Genomic DNA, 25,504 nt, shown 5'->3' on the forward strand with positions numbered 1-25,504 from the left:
TGTATATGAAGCCTAAATGGCCCCATTGACTATTACAGTAGTAGTAGTGTCTGTCGGGTCTCTGTTTTTGGCTGAAATGTTAGTAGCATTTAGAGCTATCTGTATGAAGTAACACAATGTATATGTTGCTGTATAATTTTACCTATTTTCTTTGAACCACTGGATGACAGGGAATGGTTTTCCTTTCACTCTACACTCCAGTTTAGTTTCATCCCCAGCTCTTACAGAAATGTTACTAACGCTTCCTCTTCTTGCAATTTCTGGAGGATCTAGAGAAAAAAAAGAAAGAAATAAACTTATATGCACAGGTGTGACTTGTTAGGAAAAAGCTGTTTATTTGAAATTTTTTCTAAGATGTACTATTAAGATAAGGCCAAATGTAGCAAGCCGCAGCCAAACAAAACACTGCGTAAAAGGCCATGGCGAAAACACATCACATTTTCTTTCCCAATCAGCGTTTCCATAAGTATAATTGACATGGTGAGGTTCACAAAATAGAGACGGTTTCCAGCATTTCCACTGCAGATATTTTTCTGCAATGTGTGGATGGGATTAGCCAGAATACTATGCACTTTGATGGTAATGTAAAATGCACCATTTTTTGCTGCTGCTTTTCCACCTCGGCCAAAACACTGCACTTTCGCAACATGGACCCCGCCTTAAAGGGATGTGTTTTATGCCTATGCTTAGGATAAGTCTTCAGTATCTTATTGTGAAGGACCAATACCTTGCCTATGCAACAATCAGCTGTACAAGACCCCTGACAGACCCAGTTCTATATGGACTACTATAATGTTAAAGAAACAAGGGTAATATATATATATATATATATATATATATATATATATATATATATATATATTATAATTTATTAGCAGGGTCAACAAGAAGGACTGCATTGAAGCAAGTACTGCATAAACTAACCATAATAAGACTTCAGTCAGACCTGCATTGTTAAAACTGTTATTCTCCTCCATTATAGATGAAGGATCATAGAAATAACACGTGCCTGGCCCACTGCATCATAGATATGGCTAATGTTGTCTCATTTTTCCATCATGGGGCCAACATTTACCAAACAAAATAGTACAGATGAAATTTTTAAGGGAATCTATGAAATTGGCGCTGTTACCAGATATGAACCATGTCTCACTAGGTAGAGGAATAAGAAAGAAGAACGGCCTATTTTACAATATTTTTCCTTTTATTTGTGGGAGATACACATGAAGGACTAATATTTATTCATAAATAAGAGGAGGGGTTTTACAACAGTAAAGGGGTTTTTTTCCACGTAAAAAATATAAAATTTGTATCTTTCATTTTGGGGTTAGGGACATAACAGCCAAATCAATACCCAAGCTGGCACAGATTTTAGTTCTGGTGCATGGCCGGGGCTGAAGATGTACCAGAATTTTAAGGAAGCTTGCACCTCTTAAAAACTGTGGGACAAGTGACTCCATGAGGATTAAATTAAAACCCAATCCAGTCACTTCTGTTAATCTCTGACTCCACAGCATAGGTCACACAAGTGAATGATGGAGTCCTTCACTGGGCACATCATTCACTTTATTGAGCTCCAGAACAGGTCCCTCAGCTGGTCATGTAAAAGACAAAGGTCCCAATTTTAGTATATTACAGTATATTAATCTATCCAGAAGATTAATGAACTTGAATATATGATTGTATCTGTAGGATCAGGCCATTTTAACCCTTGTCTTACCCACAAAGCTCTTATTGGTTTGGAGCAAATAACTAAAAATGTAATATATAGATGCATTTTGTAATATTCTATATAATGTGAACTTACCAAGAACATTTACAAAGAACTGCTTCTCAGAGCTCCCTGCGATGTTACTAGCTGTACATGTAAAGTGTCCTGATTCAGTAGCCTTCAAAATCTTCAGAATTTTTCCATTTTCAGTTATGAGGACATTTTTACTCTCAACAACCTGAAGAGGCGAAGAATTGAAAGAAGAAAGAATGATGGACACAAGACGTTACAATAAGCGCCAGTGCATGCTAGCTGAAGACTGTGTGTCACTCCTAAACCATGACTTCTTTACTCTTCCCACTTTTGGAAAGACTATAAGGCATAATGCTCCCTTGGCTAGAAGTAAGGTTAGGTTTAAGTTTTGCCAATAACACTTGGCTTGCAAACAGATTTCCAATTCTTTCCATAAACGGTTTGATGTGTTTTTGGATCTATCAAGGCCACTCCTCTTCCACACTTTACTCGGTAAAACATTTTATAGACATGTTTTGTGCATTAGAGCATTTTTCTAAACACATGGATGGGGGGATTTACAAAGTTTGTGTTTTCATATGCAGTCAGGGATGTAGCTATTGGGGGTACAGAGGTAGCAGTGACCACCAGGTCCTAGACCCTGAGGGGTCCCTCTGCCATATAAAACACACCATTATTACAAACGGCCCAAGTTTGGTAGGGGCTACATTACAAATTTTGCATGAGGGCCCAGGAGCTTTAATTTCCACCTCTCTCTGCAGTCTTATTCACAACTGAGGTGGAATAAAATGCAGCAAGAATAAGAGGAGGATAAAACAAATGTACTTGTTGCTTCTAAATACAGTGAATTTATTACATCTTTTCCCATACCATGTGCCAAAATATCAAATATATGCCAGCTACTATATGAGCAAAAAGTGTGCACCAATATCTGCATTTTTTTATGAGAAAAAACAGGTATAAGTCACACAATCAATTCCCCAATACTGCTGGAAACATCCAATCATGGTTAAAATATGATATGTCATATTCATATATGGTTGTATGCAACCCCTTTAGAATGATATTGATGATTCTTAGATATTTACATAGTCACAGGATATAGATAGTGTCCCTCTTGAGAATGAGTTCCTCAACCACAGTGAATGGAGAGGTGGCCATGCATCCATATCTCTCCCTATTTAAGTCTATAGGAGCTCTGAAAACAGCTCAGAATCAGTGTTAGACCCCCAGTGACCCGCTGATCACGTACTTATGACCTACCTGTGGCTAGGTCACCAGTATCCAATACTCATAGGTTTTTGGACAATGCTTTAAATTTTAGGTTTTCATACACCCAACCTATGGGACCCAGAACTTATCATTACTTCCATTTTATAACTCATGGATCATCGGCAACTGGTTTTTCAACAGTGATATGGAATCATATGTCTTTGCCATCATTCTATTCTTGAGCTAAAAATTAGTCTTAGCATATATTGGCATATGCGATGTTACATGGAGTTCTCAAACATGCCACAGAATATGAAAACTAAGCAGATACAAGCTTAGAATTTGGTATTCAATTTATGACTAAATTAAAAATGACGACTAATCGGAAATGAATTCTAAGTCACAATTACCTGGGTGGTTCCATTATACCATGTGATAAGTGGTGGTGGGCTTCCTGTAGCATCACAGTATAAGCTTACATCATGGTTTAGCAGAACAGAGAAATTGGTCAGTCTTTCCTTGTCTTTAATAGCTGGGGGATCTGTAAACAAGAGCTGAGATCATTAAAGCCAGAAAAGAAGATTCTTTCTACAAATAATGAACAAAATACGTGCAAATTTGCAGAAGGAAGCGCGTGTTTACACTGGTACATAATTACTGTGTTCTGTAAACTATTACTTCCATGTGTGAGAATGATTCACCGCAATGTTCTTCTGCATCTGCCTTCAATTAAAAACTTGGCGGACATTGGTTGTTTAATGAGGACTTGGGAAGTAAGATGAAAGCAAATAACATGTAATGCTCTGATGTTACAATGCAATCCCAGTGGTAAGGTGGGCTCTGGGCAGTTCTGCCATTAAATAGCACTTCATCTGTCAATTATAGTAGTCGAACATCTAAACTTCCTACCAACATTTTCAGTTGTTATGGTTATGGAAAATCTCGGTTATAAAACTCATTAAACTAAATTGTGTATAGAGACAAATTATAATTAAGGCTTTTGGGACAGGATCCCGGAACAGCGCCTGTAACCTAGATTGTCTCCATTCAAGTTCTAATGTGCCGCTATGATCTCTAGGAGGCCATGGCCAAGCAGATCACTGGACAGCATTCAGACTGATTTGGGAGTCTTACTTAGATTCCGGCTGTAATTATTGTACATCATGGAGAGTTTCTCAAAATCAAAGAAGTGGTCATGAAATATGAAGTAATGTTTATCATTATAGATGTTAATTTTTATGTAATTATAACTATAATGTGTTTTCTGAGATGATACAATCCAAGGCTTATTTTTGTTAAGGAGAACCTCTAATTTTAGTAAACACTTGTTAGATACAGAAGTCACAGTTGCCAACTGTCCTGAACTGTACTGAATTTTAAAAAATAATCCCCCCAAAAATTGGACATATTTACAAAATCCCAGTGCCACTTAATTTAGAGGTGATTCCAGGACAAATCGGTATCAGACCAGGGAAGGATTTGGTAAGTATGATTAGTAGAGATGAGCGAACAGTGTTCTATCGAACTCATGTTCGATCGGATATTAGGCTGTTCGGCATGTTCGAATCGAATCGAACACCGCGTGGTAAAGTGCGCCATTACTCGATTCCCCTCCCACCTTCCCTGGCGCCTTTTTTGCTCCAATAACAGCGCAGGGTAGGTGGGACAGGAACTACGACACCGGTGACGTTGAGAAAAGTAGGCAAAACCCATTGGCTGCCGAAAACATGTGACCTCTAATTTAAAAGAACAGCGCCGCCCAGGTTCGCGTCATTCTGAGCTTGCAATTCACCGAGGACGGAGGTTTCCGTCCAGCTAGCTAGGGCTTAGATTCTGGGTAGGCAGGGACAGGCTAGGATAGGAAGGAGAAGACAACCACAACAGCTCTTGTAAGAGCTAAATTCCAGGGAGAAGCTTGTCAGTGTAACGTGGCACTGACGGGCTCAATCGCCGCAACCCAGCTTTCCCAGGATCCTGAATGGAATACACTGTCAGTGTATTCCCGTATACCCGATATATACCCCGATACCCGTTCCAACGGTGTGCCCCCCCACCTTCAACCCAGAAATACCCTGCAAGTCCCCTAGCAATAGAATTGGGGCTATATACACCCACAATTTTTACTACTGGTATACAGTGCCATTGTCTGACTGGGAATTCAAAGAATATATTGGGGTTATAAATACCCTCATTTCTTGCTACTGCCATATAGTGCCAGTTTCTGACTGGTAATTCAAAGAATATATTGGGGTTACGTGCACCCACAATTTTTACTACTGGTATACAGTGCCATTGTCTGACTGGGAATTCAAAGAATATATTGGGAATACAAATACCCTCATTTCTTGCTACTGCCATATAGTGCCAGTTTCTGACTGGTAATTCAAAGAATATATTGGGGTTACGTGCACCCACAATTTTTACTACTGGTATACAGTGCCATTGTCTGACTGGGAATTCAAAGAATATATTGGGGTTATAAATACCCTCATTTCTTGCTACTGCCATATAGTGCCAGTGTCTGACTGGGAATTCAAAGAATATATTGGGGTTACGTGCACCCACAATTTTTACTACTGGTATACAGTGCCATTGTCTGACTGGGAATTCAAAGAATATATTGGGAATACAAATACCCTCATTTCTTGCTACTGCCATATAGTGCCAGTTTCTGACTGGTAATTCAAAGAATATATTGGGGTTACGTGCACCCACAATTTTTACTACTGGTATACAGTGCCATTGTCTGACTGGGAATTCAAAGAATATATTGGGAATACAAATACCCTCATTTCTTGCTACTGCCATATAGTGCCAGTTTCTGACTGGGAATTCAAAGAATATATTGGGGTTACGTGCACCCACAATTTTTACTACTGGTATACAGTGCCATTGTCTGACTGGGAATTCAAAGAATATATTGGGAATACAAATACCCTCATTTCTTGCTACTGCCATATAGTGCCAGTTTCTGACTGGTAATTCAAAGAATATATTGGGGTTACGTGCACCCACAATTTTTACTACTGGTATACAGTGCCATTGTCTGACTGGGAATTCAAAGAATATATTGGGGTTATAAATACCCTCATTTCTTGCTACTGCCATATAGTGCCAGTGTCTGACTGGGAATTCAAAGAATATATTGGGGTTACGTGCACCCACAATTTTTACTACTGGTATACAGTGCCATTGTCTGACTGGGAATTCAAAGAATATATTGGGAATACAAATACCCTCATTTCTTGCTACTGCCATATAGTGCCAGTTTCTGACTGGTAATTCAAAGAATATATTGGGGTTACGTGCACCCACAATTTTTACTACTGGTATACAGTGCCATTGTCTGACTGGGAATTCAAAGAATATATTGGGAATACAAATACCCTCATTTCTTGCTACTGCCATATAGTGCCAGTTTCTGACTGGTAATTCAAAGAATATATTGGGGTTACGTGCACCCACAATTTTTACTACTGGTATACAGTGCCATTGTCTGACTGGGAATTCAAAGAATATATTGGGAATACAAATACCCTCATTTCTTGCTACTGCCATATAGTGCCAGTGTCTGACTGGGAATTCAAAGAATATATTGGGGTTACGTGCACCCACAATTTTTACTACTGGTATACAGTGCCATTGTCTGACTGGGAATTCAAAGAATATATTGGGAATACAAATACCCTCATTTCTTGCTACTGCCATATAGTGCCAGTGTCTGACTGGGAATTCAAAGAATATATTGGGGTTACGTGCACCCACAATTTTTACTACTGGTATACAGTGCCATTGTCTGACTGGGAATTCAAAGAATATATTGGGAATACAAATACCCTCATTTCTTGCTACTGCCATATAGTGCCAGTTTCTGACTGGTAATTCAAAGAATATATTGGGGTTACGTGCACCCACAATTTTTACTACTGGTATACAGTGCCATTGTCTGACTGGGAATTCAAAGAATATATTGGGAATACAAATACCCTCATTTCTTGCTACTGCCATATAGTGCCAGTGTCTGACTGGGAATTCAAAGAATATATTGGGGTTACGTGCACCCACAATTTTTACTACTGGTATACAGTGCCATTGTCTGACTGGGAATTCAAAGAATATATTGGGAATACAAATACCCTCATTTCTTGCTACTGCCATATAGTGCCAGTGTCTGACTGGGAATTCAAAGAATATATTGGGGTTACGTGCACCCACAATTTTTACTACTGGTATACAGTGCCATTGTCTGACTGGGAATTCAAAGAATATATTGGGAATACAAATACCCTCATTTCTTGCTACTGCCATATAGTGCCAGTGTCTGACTGGGAATTCAAAGAATATATTGGGGTTACGTGCACCCACAATTTTTACTACTGGTATACAGTGCCATTGTCTGACTGGGAATTCAAAGAATATATTGGGAATACAAATACCCTCATTTCTTGCTACTGCCATATAGTGCCAGTTTCTGACTGGTAATTCAAAGAATATATTGGGGTTACGTGCACCCACAATTTTTACTACTGGTATACAGTGCCATTGTCTGACTGGGAATTCAAAGAATATATTGGGAATACAAATACCCTCATTTCTTGCTACTGCCATATAGTGCCAGTTTCTGACTGGTAATTCAAAGAATATATTGGGGTTACGTGCACCCACAATTTTTACTACTGGTATACAGTGCCAATTTCTAACTAGGAATTCAAAATGCGCAAGGCTCCCGGAAAGGGACGTGGACGAGGCCGTGGGCGAGGTCGGGGGAATGGTTCTGGGGAGCAAGGTAGCAGTGAAGCCACAGGGCGTCCCGTGCCTACTCCTGTGGGGCAGCAAGCATTGCGCCACTCCACAGTGCCAGGGTTGCTTGCCACATTAACTAAACTGCAGGGTACAAACCTTAGTAGGCCCGAGAACCAGGAACAGGTCTTGCAATGGCTGTCAGAGAACACTTACAGCACATTGTCCAGCAGCCAGTCAGACTCTGCCTCCTCTCCTCCTATTACCCAACAGTCTTGTCTTCCTTCCTCCCAAAATTCCGAAGCTTTACAGAACAATAACCCAAACTGTCCCTGCTCCCCAGAGCTGTTCTCCGCTCCTTTCATTGTCCCTCAACCTGCCTCTCCACGTCACGATTCCACGAACCTAACAGAGGAGCATCTGTGTCCAGATGCTCAAACACTAGAGTCTCCTCCATCTCCGTTCGATTTGGTGGTGGATGACCAGCAACCCACCCTCATCGACGATGATGTGACGCAGTTGCCGTCAGGGCATCCAGTTGACCGGCGCATTGTGCGGGAGGAGGAGATGAGACAGGAGTTGGAAGAGGAAGTGGTGGATGATGAGGACACTGACCCGACCTGGACAGGGGGGATGTCAAGCGGGGAAAGTAGTGTGGATGTTGAGGCAGGTGCAGCACCAAAAAGGGTAGCTAGAGGCAGAGGCAGAGGTCAGCAGCTTAGGCGAAGCCAGGCCACACCCGGAATCTCCCAAGATGTTCCAGTTCGTACCCAGCCCCGAAAAACTCCCACCTCGAGGGCACGTTTCTCGAAGGTGTGGAGTTTTTTCAAGGAATGCGCCGAGGACAGATATTGTGTTGTCTGCACAATTTGCCTCTCGAAATTGATTAGGGGCTCTGAGAAGAGCAACCTGTCCACCACTTCAATGCGCCGTCATTTGGAATCCAAGCACTGGAATCAGTGGCAGGCAGCAACGGCAGGACAAAGGCCGCCTGCCGTTCACGCCACTGCCACTGCCTCTGCCACTGCCTCTGCCTCTGCCACTGCCACTGCTGACTGTGCTGGCGATGCACTCCAGAGGACGAGCCAGGACACCACTTCATCTGCCTCCGCCACTTTGTTGACTTCTACCTCATCCTCTCCTGGTCCTGTCTTATCTCCTTCTCCTGCACCATCAAAGGCACCATCAGGCGTTTCTTTACAACAACCCACCATCTCTCAGACATTGGAGCGGCGGCAGAAATACACTGCTAACCACCCACACGCGCAAGCCTTGAACGCCAACATCGCTAAACTGCTGGCCCAGGAGATGTTGGCGTTCCGGCTTGTTGAAACTCCCGCCTTCCTGGACCTGATGGCAACTGCGGCACCTCGCTATGCCGTCCCTAGCCGTCACTACTTCTCCCGGTGTGCCGTCCCCGCCTTGCACCAGCACGTGTCACTCAACATCAGGCGGGCCCTTAGTTCCGCGCTTTGCACAAAGGTCCACTTGACCAACGACGCGTGGACAAGTGCATGCGGACAGGGACGCTACATTTCACTGACGGCACACTGGGTGAATGTAGTTGAGGCTGGGACTGCTTCCCAAACTGGCCCGGTGTACCTCGTCTCCCCGCCTAACATTCCTGGCAGGGACACGAGAAGAACACCCCCCTCCTCCTCCTCCTCTACCGCCTCCTCCTCCGCCACCGCCTCCTCCTCCGCTGTTAGATTGACCCCAGCTACGAGTTGGAAACGTTGCAGCACTGGCGTTGGTAGACGTCAGCAGGCTGTGCTGAAGCTGATCAGCTTGGGGGACAGACAGCACACTGCCTCCGAGGTGAGGGATGCCCTCCTCGATGAGACGGCAATATGGTTTGAGCCGCTGCACCTGGGCCCAGGCATGGTCGTTTGTGATAACGGCCGGAACCTGGTAGCAGCTCTGGAGCTTGCCGGACTCCAACATGTTCCATGCCTGGCCCACGTCTTCAACCTAGTGGTGCAACGTTTCCTAAAGAGCTACCCCAATGTTCCAGAGCTACTGGTGAAAGTGCGGCGCATGTGCGCCCACTTTCGCAAGTCGACAGTAGCCGCTGCTAGCTTAAAATCTCTCCAGCAACGCCTGCATGTGCCACAACACCGGCTTTTGTGCGACGTCCCCACACGCTGGAACTCAACGTTTCAGATGTTGAATAGAGTGGTTGAGCAGCAGAGACCTTTGATGGAATACCAGCTACAAAACCCTAGGGTGCCACAAAGTCAGCTGCCTCAGTTTCACATCCATGAGTGGCCATGGATGAGAGACCTTTGTGACATCCTACGGGTCTTTGAGGAGTCCACAAGGAGGGTGAGCTCTGAGGATGCGATGGTGAGCCTTACAATCCCGCTCTTGTGTGTTCTGAGAGAATCCCTGATTGACATCAGGGATAACTCAGATCACACAGAGGAGTTAGGGATAGCATCCGATCCGTCACAGCTGGAGAGTAGGTCCACACATCTGTCCGCTTCACTGCGTTTAATGGAGGAGGAGGAGGAGGAGGAGGAGGAAGAAGAGTTGTCCGATGATGTGATGGTGATACAGGAGGCTTCCGGGCAACTTCGAATCGTCCCATTGTTGCAGCGCGGATGGGTAGACATGGAGGATGAGGAGGAAATGGAGATTGAACTTTCCGGTGGGGCCAGAGGAGTCATGCCAACTAACACTGTGGCAGACATGGCTGAGTTCATGTTGGGGTGCTTTACAACCGACAAGCGTATTGTCAAAATCATGGAGGACAACCAGTACTGGATCTTTGCTATCCTTGACCCCCGGTATAAAAACAACATCTCGTCTTTTATTCCGGTAGAGGGGAGGGCCAATCGCATCAATGCTTGCCACAGGCAATTGGTGCAGAATATGATGGAGATGTTTCCAGCATGTGACGTTGGCGGCAGGGAGGGCAGTTCCTCCAGTAGGCAACCAAGTTCTCACCGGTCCACACAAACGAGGGGCACACTGTCTAAGGTCTGGGACACCTTGATGGCACCCCCTCGCCAAAGTGCCGCCACGGAGGGTCCTAGTGTCACCAGGCGTGAGAAGTATAGGCGCATGTTGCGGGAATACCTTTCCGACCACAGCCCTGTCCTCTCCGACCCCTCTGCGCCCTACACGTATTGGGTGTCGAAGTTGGACCTGTGGCTTGAACTTGCCCTATATGCCTTGGAGGTGCTGTCCTGTCCTGCCGCCAGCGTCCTATCTGAGAGGGTGTTCAGTGCAGCCGGTGGCATCATCACTGACAAGCGCACCCGTCTGTCAGCTGAGAGTGCCGACCGGCTCACTTTGATAAAAATGAACCACCACTGGATAGAGCCTTCATTTTTGTGCCCACCTGTGTAAAGCACCCCAACATGAAACTCCATGTCTGTACTCAACCTCTCCAATTCCTCCGCATCCTCATACTCATCCACCATAAGCGTTGCACAATTCTGCTAATACTAGGCTCCCTCCAACATGATTTCCCCCAACTCTGCTGGTTAGAGGCTCCCTCCACCCTGATTTCCACCAACTCTGCTGGTTAGAGGCTCCCTCCACCCTGCTTTCCCACAACTCTGCTGGTTAGAGGCTCCCTCCACCATGAATTTGCCCAAACTGGGCTGGTTAGAGGCTCCCTCCACCATGAATTGGTCCAAACTGGGGTTTTTAGAGGCTCCCTCCACCATGAATTTGCCAAAACTGGGCTGTTTAGAGGCTCCCTCCACCATGAATTGGTCCAAACTGGGGTTTTTAGAGGCTCCCTCCACCATGAATTTGCCCAAACTGGGCTGGTTAGAGGCTCCCTCCACCATGAATTGGTCCAAACTGGGCTGGTTAGAGGCTCCCTCCACCATGAATTGGTCCAAATTGGGGTTTTTAGAGGCTCCCTCCACCATGAATTGGTCCAAACTGGGCTGTTTAGAGGCTCCCTCCACCATGAATTGGTCCAAACTGGGGTTTTTAGAGGCTCCCTCCACCATGAATTGGTCCAAACTGGGCTGGTTAGAGGCTCCCTCCACCATGAATTGGTCCAAACTGGGTTTTTTAGAGGCTCCCTCCACCATGAATTGGTCCAAACTGGGGTTTTTAGAGGCTCCCTCCACCATGAATTGGTCCAAACTGGGGTTTGTAGAGGCTCCCTCCACCATGAATTGGTCCAAACTGGGGTTTTTAGAGGCTCCCTCCACCATGAATTTGCCCAAACTGGGCTGTTTAGAGGCTCCCTCCACCATGAATTGGTCCAAACTGGGTTTTTTAGAGGCTCCCTCCACCATGAAGTGGTCCAAACTGGGGTTTTTAGAGGCTCCCTCCACCATGAATTGGTCCAAACTGGGGTTTTTAGAGGCTCCCTCCACCATGAATTTGCCCAAACTGGGCTGTTTAGAGGCTCCCTCCACCATGAATTTGCCCAAACTGGGCTGTTTAGAGGCTCCCTCCACCATGAATTTGCCCAAACTGGGCTGGTTAGAGGCTCCCTCCACCATGAATTGGTCCAAACTGGGGTTTTTAGAGGCTCCCTCCACCATGAATTGGTCCAAACTTGGCTGTTTAGAGGCTCCCTCCACCATGAATTGGTCCAAACTGGGCTGGTTAGAGGCTCCCTCCACCATGAATTTCCCAAAACTTGGCTGTTTAGAGGCTCCCTCCACCATTAATTGGTCCAAACTGGGCTGGTTAGAGGCTCCCTCCACCATGAATTTGCCCAAACTGGGCTGTTTAGAGGCTCCCTCCACCATGAATTGGTCCAAACTGGGTTTTTTAGAGGCTCCCTCCACCATGAATTGGTCCAAACTGGGCTGTTTAGAGGCTCCCTCCACCATGAATTTGCCCAAACTGGGCTGGTTAGAGGCTCCCTCCACCATGAATTGGTCCAAACTGGGCTGGTTAGAGGCTCCCTCCACCATGAATTTCCCAAAACTTGGCTGTTTAGAGGCTCCCTCCACCATTAATTGGTCCAAACTGGGCTGGTTAGAGGCTCCCTCCACCATGAATTTGCCCAAACTGGGCTGTTTAGAGGCTCCCTCCACCATGAATTGGTCCAAACTGGGTTTTTTAGAGGCTCCCTCCACCATGAATTGGTCCAAACTGGGCTGTTTAGAGGCTCCCTCCACCATGAATTTGCCCAAACTGGGCTGGTTAGAGGCTCCCTCCACCATGAATTGGTCCAAACTGGGCTGGTTAGAGGCTCCCTCCACCATGAATTTGCCCAAACTGGGCTGTTTAGAGGCTCCCTCCACCATGAATTGGTCCAAACTGGGTTTTTTAGAGGCTCCCTCCACCATGAATTGGTCCAAACTGGGCTGTTTAGAGGCTCCCTCCACCATGAATTTGCCCAAACTGGGCTGGTTAGAGGCTCCCTCCACCATTAATTGGTCCAAACTGGGCTGGTTAGAGGCTCCCTCCACCATGAATTTGCCCAAACTGGGCTGTTTAGAGGCTCCCTCCACCATGAATTTGCCCAAACTGGGCTGTTTAGAGGCTCCCTCCACCATGAATTTGCCCAAACTGGGCTGGTTAGAGGCTCCCTCCACCATGAATTGGTCCAAACTGGGTTTTTTAGAGGCTCCCTCCACCATGAATTTGCCCAAACTGGGCTGGTTAGAGGCTCCCTCCACCATGAATTGGTCCAAACTGGGTTTTTTAGAGGCTCCCTCCACCATGAATTTGCCCAAACTGGGCTGGTTAGAGGCTCCCTCCACCATGAATTGGTCCAAACTGGGTTTTTTAGAGGCTCCCTCCACCATGAATTTGCCCACACTGGGCTGGTTAGAGGCTCCCTCCACCATGAATTGGTCCAAACTGGGGTTTTTAGAGGCTCCCTCCACCATGAATTTGCCCAAACTGGGGTGTTTAGAGGCTCCCTCCACCATGAATTTGCCCAAACTCTGCTGGTTAGAGGCTCAATCCACCCTGATTTTCAAAACAAATGTTGGTGCCAACCTCAACTTACTACAAGGGCCAAATTCACTGCTGGTGACAAGCTCTCCTCACTGCAAGTGCCAAATACACATGTTTCAAGGTGTTTTCCTACTGTCAGAGATGTGGTATTGAGTGTGTAAAGTGTGTAGTTGTTAGGCTGTGATGTTGGGGTAATAGAGGGTCTTTGGTGTGTTAGATGCCCCCAGACATGCTTCCCCTGCTGTCCCAGTGTCATTCCAGAGGTGTTGGCATCATTTCCTGGGGTGTCATAGTGGACTTGGTGACCCTCCAGACACGGATTTGGGTTTCCCCCTTAACGAGTATCTGTTCCCCATAGACTATAATGGGGTTCGAAACCCATTCGAACACACGAACATTGAGCGGCTGTTCGAATCGAATTTCGAACCTCGAACATTTTAGTGTTCGCTCATCTCTAATGATTAGTTACAACGTTGATAATCTTTACAAAACACTAAGCCATCAAGTCCATCCTACAGTGTTGATATTGAGGATTCCAAATACCCCCTATTAGGGGAAAAATTCTAATGGAATTCAGAATAAAATCCTAGATCAGAGTCATGTTATTACAGGCAAATGTGTGTGTGTTCTCTGGCATAAATACAACGAAAATGCAAAAGCAATGCTGAAGTATCTTTTCTTCTCTTGTACCATTCTTCTGCCATTACTCCTAGAAATCTATAAGGAAATCTCTTTTTTTATAGGTTATGTCCCTACATATTTTGATAATGTCAGGGATGACAAGATAGTGTCAGAAGAAGACTGAAGAGGAGCTGGACTGCCAAAACACAGTGTTGCAGGTAAAACATCCTTTTAACTGTAAAATGTGGAGGGGGGAGGGGTTTTTAGATGTCAGCATCTCTTTTACCTGAAAAACCACATGGCCTCTATCAGACATAGTAGTTTCAAAACCTTGTGAACATGGTGATGGTGACAGTTTTTGGCTGCTTGGCTTCTATCTTATCCTTAGGCTGTGTCCCAGTCGTCTATTTATTTATACATTTCTATTAGGAACAACCAAAGAACACAAAGTTCTAGGAAAAGGTTCTTCATAATTACTATTTTATGAGGATTACAAATATATACTAAAACAGACATGTCATAAGAACTGACTGATCTTCTCTAAGACTACACTCAGGTGACCGTTGGTGAAAATAGCTGAGGGGTCCCCTATTTTCATCAATCCCTCATACATTGCGGTATATGGAGGGGTCCATGAAAATCGACCAAAAGAGAGCATGATTTATATTTTGATGCTCCTTTACCACAGACCATCAAAGTATTGGTATATGTGTATAGCCTCCGTTCACTGACATCAATGTGGTTGTATGACGGCTATTAAAAAACAGATATAACACAGTCAATATTCACTTCATGTGAATAGAGGTTAGATCACTAGATTCTAAGGATCCATCATTAAGTGATCAGGCAATGGTGACTTGACTAGTAATAATATATGGCAGACGTCAGAGTAGAGCACATTAATACTCTTGAACAAGACTAAAAGAAAAGAAGTTATAATTTTTTCCATCTAAATAACACATTTGTAATGCAAACCGTATTTGTCCCCCCCCAAAAAAACAACCCAAAACATGATAAAATTACCATGGACTTTCAAGTTGTATTTCTTCTCTGTCAATCCTGCTTCATTTGTGGCCACACACTTGTACTCTCCATTGTCATATGGTGTCAAGGAATTGATGATGAGCAGCGTCCCATCCCTTGTAATGTTGATGCCAGGTTCTGCTCCTGTTAATTCTTTGTTATTGTGTAACCATTTGATAACCGGTTTTGGAGTACCTTATTAAAAAAGCATAGAAAATATTATGGCATAGAGTACATAAAGCGTAAGAAGCATCTCAAGGAACCAGTAGCTATCATACCATCCACTTAAAATATTGATTTGTCATAAATATGTTAACTTAAACATATAAAAAACAAAAAACTTGCAAGTCTTCAGTAGGTGATACCTTTTTTAATGGCTAACTCATAATGATGACAGAATATAACGTTTCGAAGCTTCTAGGCTTCTTCTTCAGATATATCTAAAAACAGTTTCTGAAGGCTGTATATTTATGTACAACTGGACACATATGGATAGGATTTCATGAGGGAGGGGGGAAGAGGCTTATTACTATATACATATAAAACAAATAAACAAATCACAGTTCCCAGGTTCTTTATCTTTATGGCTGTCTTAGTTCAGTGATTTGCATGCTTGATCATGAAAAGAGTTCATGTTATGTAAAGGCGTAATATTTTAACATTTACACATTGGTTTAATATCACATACTTTTATTACATCCTAGGCTAGGCCTACATGCAGACCTTTATCATACTACAAAAACTCACTGAGAAATTTCTGGCGACTGTCATAAAAAACCAAAACAGTCAGGTGAACACTGCTGAAATAATTTCTTCGCTAGAGATAAAATAGCTGTGAAATTGCAGCAGACAAGCAAAAAGTAATAGGATATCAGAGCTATGTTTATATTCATAGAATATCCTTAAAATCTCAGCAAACTGAGCAGTGATATAACAGCAATTATTCTTCCCTAGAGATTAAATTACTTGAGCAATGTCTAAGGCACTCAATTTATTGCAGCTATTTTAGATACTCAATCTAAACCCTACCGGTGATAACTTCACCGATCCCAGCCATAAACTGCACCTTGACTAGCAAAAAATGGAAGTCCAGGGGCAATTAATAAGAACACTCAAAGTTTGGAGTTACATTTTAATATGGAGGAAATGATTTAATAACTATTCGGATAAGAGTTTGATCTATGAGAAGAAAAATCTTGTGATTTGTACCTTTTACTGGACAGGGGAATGCAATCCATTGGTTGGAAATCCTTTCCTGGTTTATTTGGTCATAAGGAGGATCCAGGTTGGATAAAGTAGGAGGTGCTACAATGGAATAAGAGATGTCACTGGAATCCTAGTAAATCAGATGGTGATTAACATATTACAATATGTAAATTATCCTTATTCGTTTACCTCGAATCTCAACAGTGACATTCGCATCATCTTGGCCAATAACATTACTAGCAATGCACGTATAGAGTCCTGCATCAGAAAGTTCGGCACTATCCACCCTGAATGTGGAATCCTTCTGTCTTTCATTCATCTGCAGAATTCTTCCATCCTTAAGCCAGGTAGTTTTGGGCAGGGGTATGCCATTACTGGCACAAGTGATTTCAAAACTTTGATGAACATTTGCTCTTATGACTTTAGGACCTTTTTGGATCTTTGGTGGGACTTGGAAATTAAGTGAAATTAGATTAAAAAAAAACATCAAATACAAAAGTTCAAACAATTTCAGAAATATTAATAAAATTTATCTAAAATGGTTAGACACATTCTAGATTTTTGGCAGTGTATATCTGTGCTGTATACTATAACTCTCCAAATCTGAAACAGATACTGAAACAGATAATGGATTTTAATTTGTCACTGGTATTTCTATCTTCCAATGTTAGTAGATCCCTGAGAACTCATGAGGAACTATATAAAAACCAAAATCTTCATCGCTAGAAGTAAGAGATCAGAATATGATACAGATGAAGAAAAACAACTAAACTTTTGTTAGTATTTGGCTACAATTGAAGTAAATGTCAAAAAGAAGTTGTGAGCTAAGGCCTCGTTCACATCTGCGTTGATAATCCATTTGTGGGAGTCCGCATGGGACCCTTCTGAACGGAATACTAAATGCATTGGCAAGTGGGGTGCCAGTGAAAGTACACGGACCCCATAGACTATAATGGGGTCCGTGTGCTCTCCGCACGGTGTCCACACGGAACACACAGACAAGAAAAGTAGATCGTAGTCTACTTCCATGTCCACATGATTTGTGCGGGCAGCACACAGAAAGCACATGAACCCCATTATAGTCTATGGGGTCCGTGTGCTTTCACTGCACACCGCTTGCTAGTGTGTTCGGTAGTCTGTTCAGGGGGTCCCCATGCAGACTCCCCGAACGGATTACCAAATGCAGATGTGAACTAAGGGTTAGCAGATGTTTTTACTGTTCAACCTTCTTGTGCAATGTGCTGAATGAGACCCATACAAAACAGCCCTTCCCTTCTATGGCCCTGAAGAAAATGTATTGTTTTCCAATAACTAAATGAAACTAGTAATTGTAACTAGGTTAAGGCCACTGTACTTACCATAAACATTGAGCTTTACAGACTGTGTTACATTTCCTGCTATATTAGTAGCTACACAAGTATACACCCCGGTATCTGTAACCCTAGTTTCAAATATCTTCATTGAGCCTGATGGAAGGATATTATGTCTGCAAGATTAGAATCAATACATTAAACAGTCAAGATGTAAATATCCAAAATTCATATTATCCTAAAAAATTACTATCTCCCAAAATCAGCAGCCACTCTCACTATCACTGCCATAATGGCCACCCGATGGCTGTTTTTGAAACAGCCGTTCGCATGGCGATTATAGAACGCATGATTTACAATGGGTTTATTCACATGGTGTTATGTATGTCTGCTTTCACTGAAAAAAAAGGACCACAAAAAAAATGGACATGTGGTTAAACATAATAAAAACAATGAGTTGTCAAATATACTGTCGAGTGAATACTAAGGCCCCTTGTAGACGACTGTGGTGTGGGTCTATGCACTATCCAGGTTTTTCCCAAATAGTAAATTGACCCATTCATTTCTGTAAGTCCACGCACTTGACCGTGAATTACATGGGTCTATGTGCAGACTGACAGTCCATGCCGCAAAACTCAGGACCTGTCCAGTTTTACAGCCATGCTTCCATGACTTCTACTCATTGAATAAATGGAGCAGCAAAAGAACAGCCATTGTACAGGTCGTTCAATCACGGCCGGCATGTGCAACTGACTTTAGAAGTTATAAACCTAGGCAGTCTGAAAATTCGACAGATTGATCACAGCGACTGATGCTGGATGCTGGATGGTAAATCTGGTGTCTAGACTATATTTATACCACTTATTACTTGGCTTACTTTGAGGCACAATTTTACAACACAATCACAGTTTTGCATTTTTGGTGCAATGTGATGCATTTAAGTTTAGCTCCCTTTTCTGAGAATTCACACCTACATGTCTATCAAATTGAAAATGTTTAATCCAAAATAAATGCACCATATTGCTCCAAAATTACACGGCGCTGCACCAGAGATGTGTCATGTTTACACAGAAGCTAATCCCAACCAGAATAATAAATCTGGGCCATTTATCTCAATTCCCTCTATGCCAGAAAACAATAATTTTTTTTAATATGCCCCAATGTGTCTCTTCATGTTAGTTTAAACCAACATTAAAAATAACCATTATTTGTCTGTTTTTGGGGATACCTCAATTCACACAGCAAGTGCTACATTCACACAGTTACGCTACATGGCAACCATTATGGTTGCTACTGGGATAGTTCAGCACCTGCACATTGTTTATAGCATGCACATATAATATAACATGGTACTATACCTTTGTGAGAATGGTGAAATAAGCTGGGTTTCCTTTGCCCATGTTATAAAGGGTGGGGGAACACTTTTTACCTCGCATGGAAGTATCGCATTATCACCTACTTTTACAGAAATTTCAGTCTGACTTTTGGAATCTCCTAATATATCTGGATTGACAAATCGAGGTTTTACTGGGGGAAAAAAAACATGAAGTAAATCTGTACACTATACAATTCTTCCCAAACGAAAAGTCAACGCTTTTACATAATAAGAGACATTGCTTAGAACATATAGAGTTATCAAATTAAATTTCAGTCTGACTTTTGGAAACTTCTGTTATATCTGGATTGAAAAATCGAGGATTTACTGGGAAAAGAAACACATTAAGTAAAAGTGTATATTATGCAATTCTTCCCAAATATAAAGTCAACAGTTTAAAGGGGCTCTATCAGCAAAATCATGCTGATAGAGCCGCACATATGCGTGAATAACCTTTAAAAAGGCTATTCAGGCACCGGTAAAGTTATATTAAACTACCCCCCCCCCGTTTTAAAATAAAGCCCTAAAAAAGAATGTGATCTACTTACGCATAGTGCACGCTGGGCGGGCATTCAGGGTGCGCCGTCTTCTTCATCCACGCCTCTTCTTCCTCCGATGTCCTCCGGTCCCCCTCCTCCTCCGGCGCTCGCGAACTGACACTGATATAAAAAATTGGCCTGCACGCCTGCGCAGTGGCCGTAGTACAAGCCGCATGCTACTGCGCATGCGTCCAGGCCATTTCTTTTATATCAGTGTCAGTTCGCGAGCGCCGGAGAAGGACGGGACCGGAGGACATCGGAGGAAAAAGAGAGCGAGGATGAAGAAGAAGGCACACCCTGAATGCCCGCCCAGCATGCACGATGCGTAAGTAGATCACATTATTTTTTAGGGTATTATTTCAAAACTGGGGGGTAGTTTAATATAACTTTTACGGTGCCTGAATAGCCTTTTTAAAGGCTAGTCACCCATATGTGGGGCTCTATCAGCATGATTTTGCTGATAGAGCCCCTTTAACATAAAATGGTCACTGGTTCCTACAGTATTGCTTCCACACATGTTTCCCAGTGGTATCTTCATCTCTTTCCTATTATGTGACTTATTATAGACATAATACATGTGTGATGACCCATTTTGGATTCTTAGACCTACAATTTGTATCTGTCTTCATAATATGAGCATAAAAGCGTTACAATTGTACCCTTAAGAATAGCTGAAGTAGTTATGTTTGGGAAAACGACAGCTGACACGGTAACAATTATCTATAGTACATGTTAATGATGATTGTTTTCAACTTACCATAAACCGTAAGTTGTACTTTACGTGCTGCATAACCGGCAGCATTCACTGCAGTACAAGAATATTCTGCAGAATCCTCTCCTCCTGGAGCGGTCAAGAACAAACTTCCATCTGGCTCAATGATGACAGAGTCATTGTTCGGAACAATTGTCTCTCCTTTCTAAAAGTTAAAAAAATTATATTGAAAATAATGTGAAAAATCTAATTCAATATAATGTATTGATGAGAACAACTTAAGAAACTACATTGTTATGTTATGAAGGAATATTTATAATTAGCAGGTAGGACATCTGGGTTTCAGAAGACATATACTGTATGTCCCAGAGGTGTGACCTGCACCTATAAGACATTTAAGGCCATAAATGACCCAGATAGAAACACTCCTTTAATACTGCAATGTTTTTACAACAGAAATAATAGCACATTACTAGGGACTTACTGCATTATAATTACCTTTCTCCAAATAATTGATGGCTTAGGGACCCCACTGGCTTTACATGGCAACGATATTGCATTTCCTTCTATTGTACTGAAAATTTGGGGTCCATGCTGAATGATTGGACTAACTGAATAAAAGAAAGTTAATCAGTTTTACTACAATCTGGTCTTCTACAATGAGAATATCTTGATACAAGATACATGTTTTCTATTCTTTTTTTAATAAAGTTCTGAAGTGTAATACACCATATTTTACACAATATGTTTATATGCTGCACAATGTCTATTAGGCATATGAAAAAAATCACCTAGAAAATAATTTATTTACACATTTTAATACTTTCCATTTTCTGCATAGGTTATTATGCAAATAACAACACGCTGAGAATAGTTGTAAAGGTATAGTTAATAAATTTGCAAAAAGTAGAGAGCAGAACTAAACAAAAGAAAAGGCTGGGTGCAGGTCCCACAAGTCTTGTGGGAATTTTTTTGTACAGTGCAACATCTGCAAGCAAAAACTTAGTTGTGACCATGCAGGAACAAAGGTAGGAACTATGTCCCTCTGTACTCCATGAAAAGGCATCAGCAGCTTATTTGGCAAAATAGACTTGGTAATGGCACTGGCAAGGGAAATGAGTGAGATTATTCTATTCCTTCCACTGTGATTTTCCTTGTAGGCAGGCCGCATCCACACCTAGCACATGGCCGTTGTTATCACCCACCAGATGCATCAGCAGGTATAGTCGAACCTAGAGTACACCGAAAGTCTAGCAGTTAACTCTAACCCCATGGAATTCTGGGCCAGTAGGTTCCCCATGGTGGGACTATTAAAGGGTTATCTTATCTTTGTGCAGTAAAATGAGCTGGCCAAGTTTGCCATGGGAGTCTTATCTCATACAGGCTCAGGGCAGGTTCACATCTGCGCCCGGTCTCCGCTTTCAGGTTTTCGTCTTCTGCCGACAGGAGATGGAATCCCGGCAGACAGTGTCCACCCGTGAGCGCTTGTGAGCGTTTTGTGATCTCCGTGGCGTTTTTCTTCAAGCGGACATAAAGTCCTGCATGTCTGACTTTGTGTCTGGTTAAAAAAAAAAACAGTTTTGTCGCAGAGAGCAGAAGACGCTCACAGGCAGACACTTTGCAAACCCATTCAAATGAACGGGTTTGAAAAGTGACTGCCAGTTTCTGTCTCCTGTCCAGTTTCTTGGGCAGAAGACGGAAACCTGAAAGCGGAGACCGGGCGCAGGTGTGAACCCGCCCTCAATCGTAATGGCCGAGATGGTGTTCAGTACTGCTGGTAGTGTTCTAACAAGCAGAATTACCAAATTTGGAGGAAAAAAAAATATGAATAACATCAAAATGAATCAGACATGGATCTGTGAGGATTTTCTCACACCTCTGGCTGATGCCTAATGAATATATCTGCAGCTGTCTCACTCTCCCTGTATCATGCTTTATTTACTGTAATGCTGATGCTAGCTGCTACTGGCCAGACATCATCTCTTGTGGCCCGTCCATCATATTATTCCATACTGTAGTGTCTCTCATGTGGCCACAGCTGCCACCAGTTAGCAACACATGTCCTGCGGCCTGATCAATCACATTCTACTAAATCACACTGTTGGTGCCACAGTGTTGGCATAAAAAAATCAAACAAATTGAAAAAGGTAAAAAAAAACAAAAACCTGTGCCATTACATCTTTCCATGCCAGCACCATTGTGATTTCACATCTGCTACCATGGAGAGATCACTTTTGATAGCTTGTTTTTGAAAGCCATTTCATAATTTTTGAAGCAGGCACACAGTAGTCAAAAATATATAGTATACAAGTATACAGTATACAACTCATCAAAAAGAGTCAATTTTTATATGAAACCACAGATTTTTGCAATATAACTACCATGTGTAGTCATGGGCAAGCACCAAAATAAGATGATTTAGTATTTTAAGGCTAAGGCCACACATTGCAGAAACACAGCTTTTTTACTTGAAGGAATGGGACATATCTAGGAAACTCTTATACTTCCTGCCTCTGCTTAGTCCATTCCTAGCTCTAGTTAAAAAAAACTGAAGCAAAATCTGAAATGAAGAAAAGCAGCTTTTCTGTAACTTGGGGCCTTAGCCTAAATAATACAATGCATAAAAGTGAGTGTCAGTACATTGTATGAGTAAACTATATGTGCTTTTATGGAAGTCACAAGCAGACATATGCTATTAAAAATGATTTTAAAAAAATTAGCCATTTCAATACTTTTCTTTTCTATATCCTAATTTATTGTTGTTAGAAAATCGGTACAAGATATCCAATAGAGATCTAATATTCTGTCTTACCATATACATTAACAGTTGTTAATCTTTCACTTGTCCCAGCAACATTCGCCGCTCTACACACATATTCTCCGCCATCTTTCAAATGAGCACTTTCCAAATGAAGACTTCCATCTGTCCGAACACTGACATATGGGTTTGAAACCACCTGAAGAACATAAATATATTAGAAAACCCATCTTTACAAATGCTGTATACAATATACAGCCAATACACATTCTGTAGCTATTAGCATATGTGAGATCTTCAGATTTTGTGTAGATTATAGAAGATGGGCATAGCTGACATTGGGGGAGCAAATATAATGAAAAAATCCCTTTTAACATACTAGAGAAAAGTTGTCTGAATCCACTTATTTGGTGGGGCTGGACAATTCTGTAATGTGTATGAAGGCCTCCCACAGGTCAGGGTGGGGCTCTGATAGAATTATTACAGGAGTCCATTTGTATGTGAAGTGGGTAGGCATATATAGCCAGTAACAGAGACTTTAGGCTCCTCATTCTCTGTAGCCATAGAAGCTGCAAAGTTCTGTCCTCACAGGTCATGACATTAATAAAAAAACATCCTTGTGTGACATCTCCTTTAAAAGTATCAGTTAGGAAGATTTTATTATTAGGTGTAAGTACTGTATTGGAATAAGTAGAGTAAAGCTAAGGCCCCACATAGCAAATCACATCTAAAAAAAAAATAGTGTAGCTTCTTCTTGATGTCTGATGGTCATGTGCAAAAGAGCTGGAGTGCTGACTACAATGCATGCCGACACTCTGGTTCTATTGTGCAGGCGCCAGCAGACATGAGGAGGGGAGTCGGCCCCGCAGAAGAAAGTGATCTCCTGTAAAGATCCGGACAGGAAGTCAGGTAAGTATGATGGGGTGAGGAGGTTGAGTTAGTTAGGAAAAGCTACTAGTGGGAAACTAGCTAGGGAAACAGGGAGGAGGTGTGAGAGGGAGTAAGAGAGGGAAGAAATTTGAGTCAGCTCTGAGTGAAGAGCAATGCATCACTGTAGTTGTAGGAACGGGAAGTTACACCAAGTAAACAAATGCAGAAGATTCCAGAGAAACTCAGAAATCACTCAAAACACTGCTAAAGGTATTGGGGTGTGCTTATTGACCTATTAATAGCACTAGCTGACCTTTTTTTAAAAAAAAAAAAAAAAAAATTTCCCGGAAAACCCATTTAAGCTAAAACTCATCCCTTAGTTGTTCCATTGCCTTCTCTCTTTTGCACTTAACAATATATCTTTAAGTCTAATATGTCCAATGCAATATACCCAAGTACTAGAAATAATGAACAGTAGTGAGTAACTTACCGCAATGTTGTTTTTAAGCCACTGTCTTATTGGAAGTGGATTTCCAGCTAAGAGTACACAAGGAAGGGTGATTTGGTTTCCTTCAATAACATTCACCACTTGAGGACTCTCTCCAATTACAGGAATGACTAAAAGTGCATTTAATAAAACAAAAATAGAGTATATAGATGAGAAATACACTATGCTAAGAAAAATACCATAAAAAGATCCATCTAGTTAAAATATCTTACCTAGTCCAGTCAGTGTAAGAATAACTTGTGACTGAACTTTCCCAAAATGATTCTCAGCTTCACAGACATAGATACCATCATCTCCTACCCAAAGATCTGAAAGATAGCACAAAGTTATAAAGCTGCTTTCATTCCAAGCTGAAGTTGAGCTTCTATTGCAGGTACAAGTAGCCCAATGTATTTACATTTAAAGGGGTTGTCCAGTTTCAGACTAATATTGAGAGACAAATGGTATAGGTTATATAATGGAACATTCTACAGTTTTCCCATAAACTTTCTGCATCTGGCCAGGGTATTTTGTATACTCTAGCACTTTCCCTTTAGCCATTTAGGCACATTTTGGTAGCTCATATGTAAGACAGTTCATTTATTTCACTTATTACCTAGGAATTGCCATTATGGCTGACATGAAGTATGGAGTAGAGTGTATATTGTTCGTTCATATCTTGAATAGTATAAGTATAGTATAAGAGTCCTCGTCTTTGTGGAGTAAATATATAATTCATCACCTGTTTATAACTTCTTGATGTAAATGTAAAAACTCCACTACAAGTTCAATCACTTACCAGACTACTTATCAAGCAATGTCTTGTCACAGAGACAAGCGTGCCTCTACCAGGAGAGCAGCCATACCAACAGCTAGGGTGCCCAATAATTGGGATCACTTTTCTTTTAAAGGAGCTACTGTAATGAGGAATAGTAACACACGACTGTGGACGATAGAGGGCAATGAAAGCCATATTAATCATAACCTTTTAATTTCCTGAATTCTTGCATATGAACAC

At 42.2% G+C, this 25,504-nt stretch overlaps 1 protein-coding gene across 1 annotated transcript in view; it reads right to left on the reverse strand.

The window, feature by feature from the left end:
* HMCN1 (hemicentin 1) overlaps nt 1–25,504 on the reverse strand; it is a 222,579-nt gene that overhangs the window by 138,613 nt on the left and 58,462 nt on the right. Inside the window, exons 17-29 of the mRNA XM_075286727.1 lie at nt 24,720–24,815; nt 24,490–24,617; nt 23,184–23,328; nt 20,870–20,982; nt 20,417–20,576; nt 19,104–19,272; nt 17,794–17,921; nt 16,625–16,885; nt 16,439–16,534; nt 15,230–15,424; nt 3,367–3,497; nt 1,808–1,949; nt 143–269 (exon numbers count right to left, since the gene is read on the reverse strand). Coding sequence (XP_075142828.1) covers nt 143–269; nt 1,808–1,949; nt 3,367–3,497; nt 15,230–15,424; nt 16,439–16,534; nt 16,625–16,885; nt 17,794–17,921; nt 19,104–19,272; nt 20,417–20,576; nt 20,870–20,982; nt 23,184–23,328; nt 24,490–24,617; nt 24,720–24,815 — 1,891 coding nt within the window. The remainder of the gene's footprint in view (nt 1–142; nt 270–1,807; nt 1,950–3,366; nt 3,498–15,229; nt 15,425–16,438; nt 16,535–16,624; nt 16,886–17,793; nt 17,922–19,103; nt 19,273–20,416; nt 20,577–20,869; nt 20,983–23,183; nt 23,329–24,489; nt 24,618–24,719; nt 24,816–25,504) is intronic.

This window comes from Leptodactylus fuscus, chromosome 9 (genome assembly GCF_031893055.1).
Source record: "Leptodactylus fuscus isolate aLepFus1 chromosome 9, aLepFus1.hap2, whole genome shotgun sequence".
In the NCBI taxonomy this organism is placed as follows: domain Eukaryota; kingdom Metazoa; phylum Chordata; class Amphibia; order Anura; family Leptodactylidae; genus Leptodactylus; species Leptodactylus fuscus.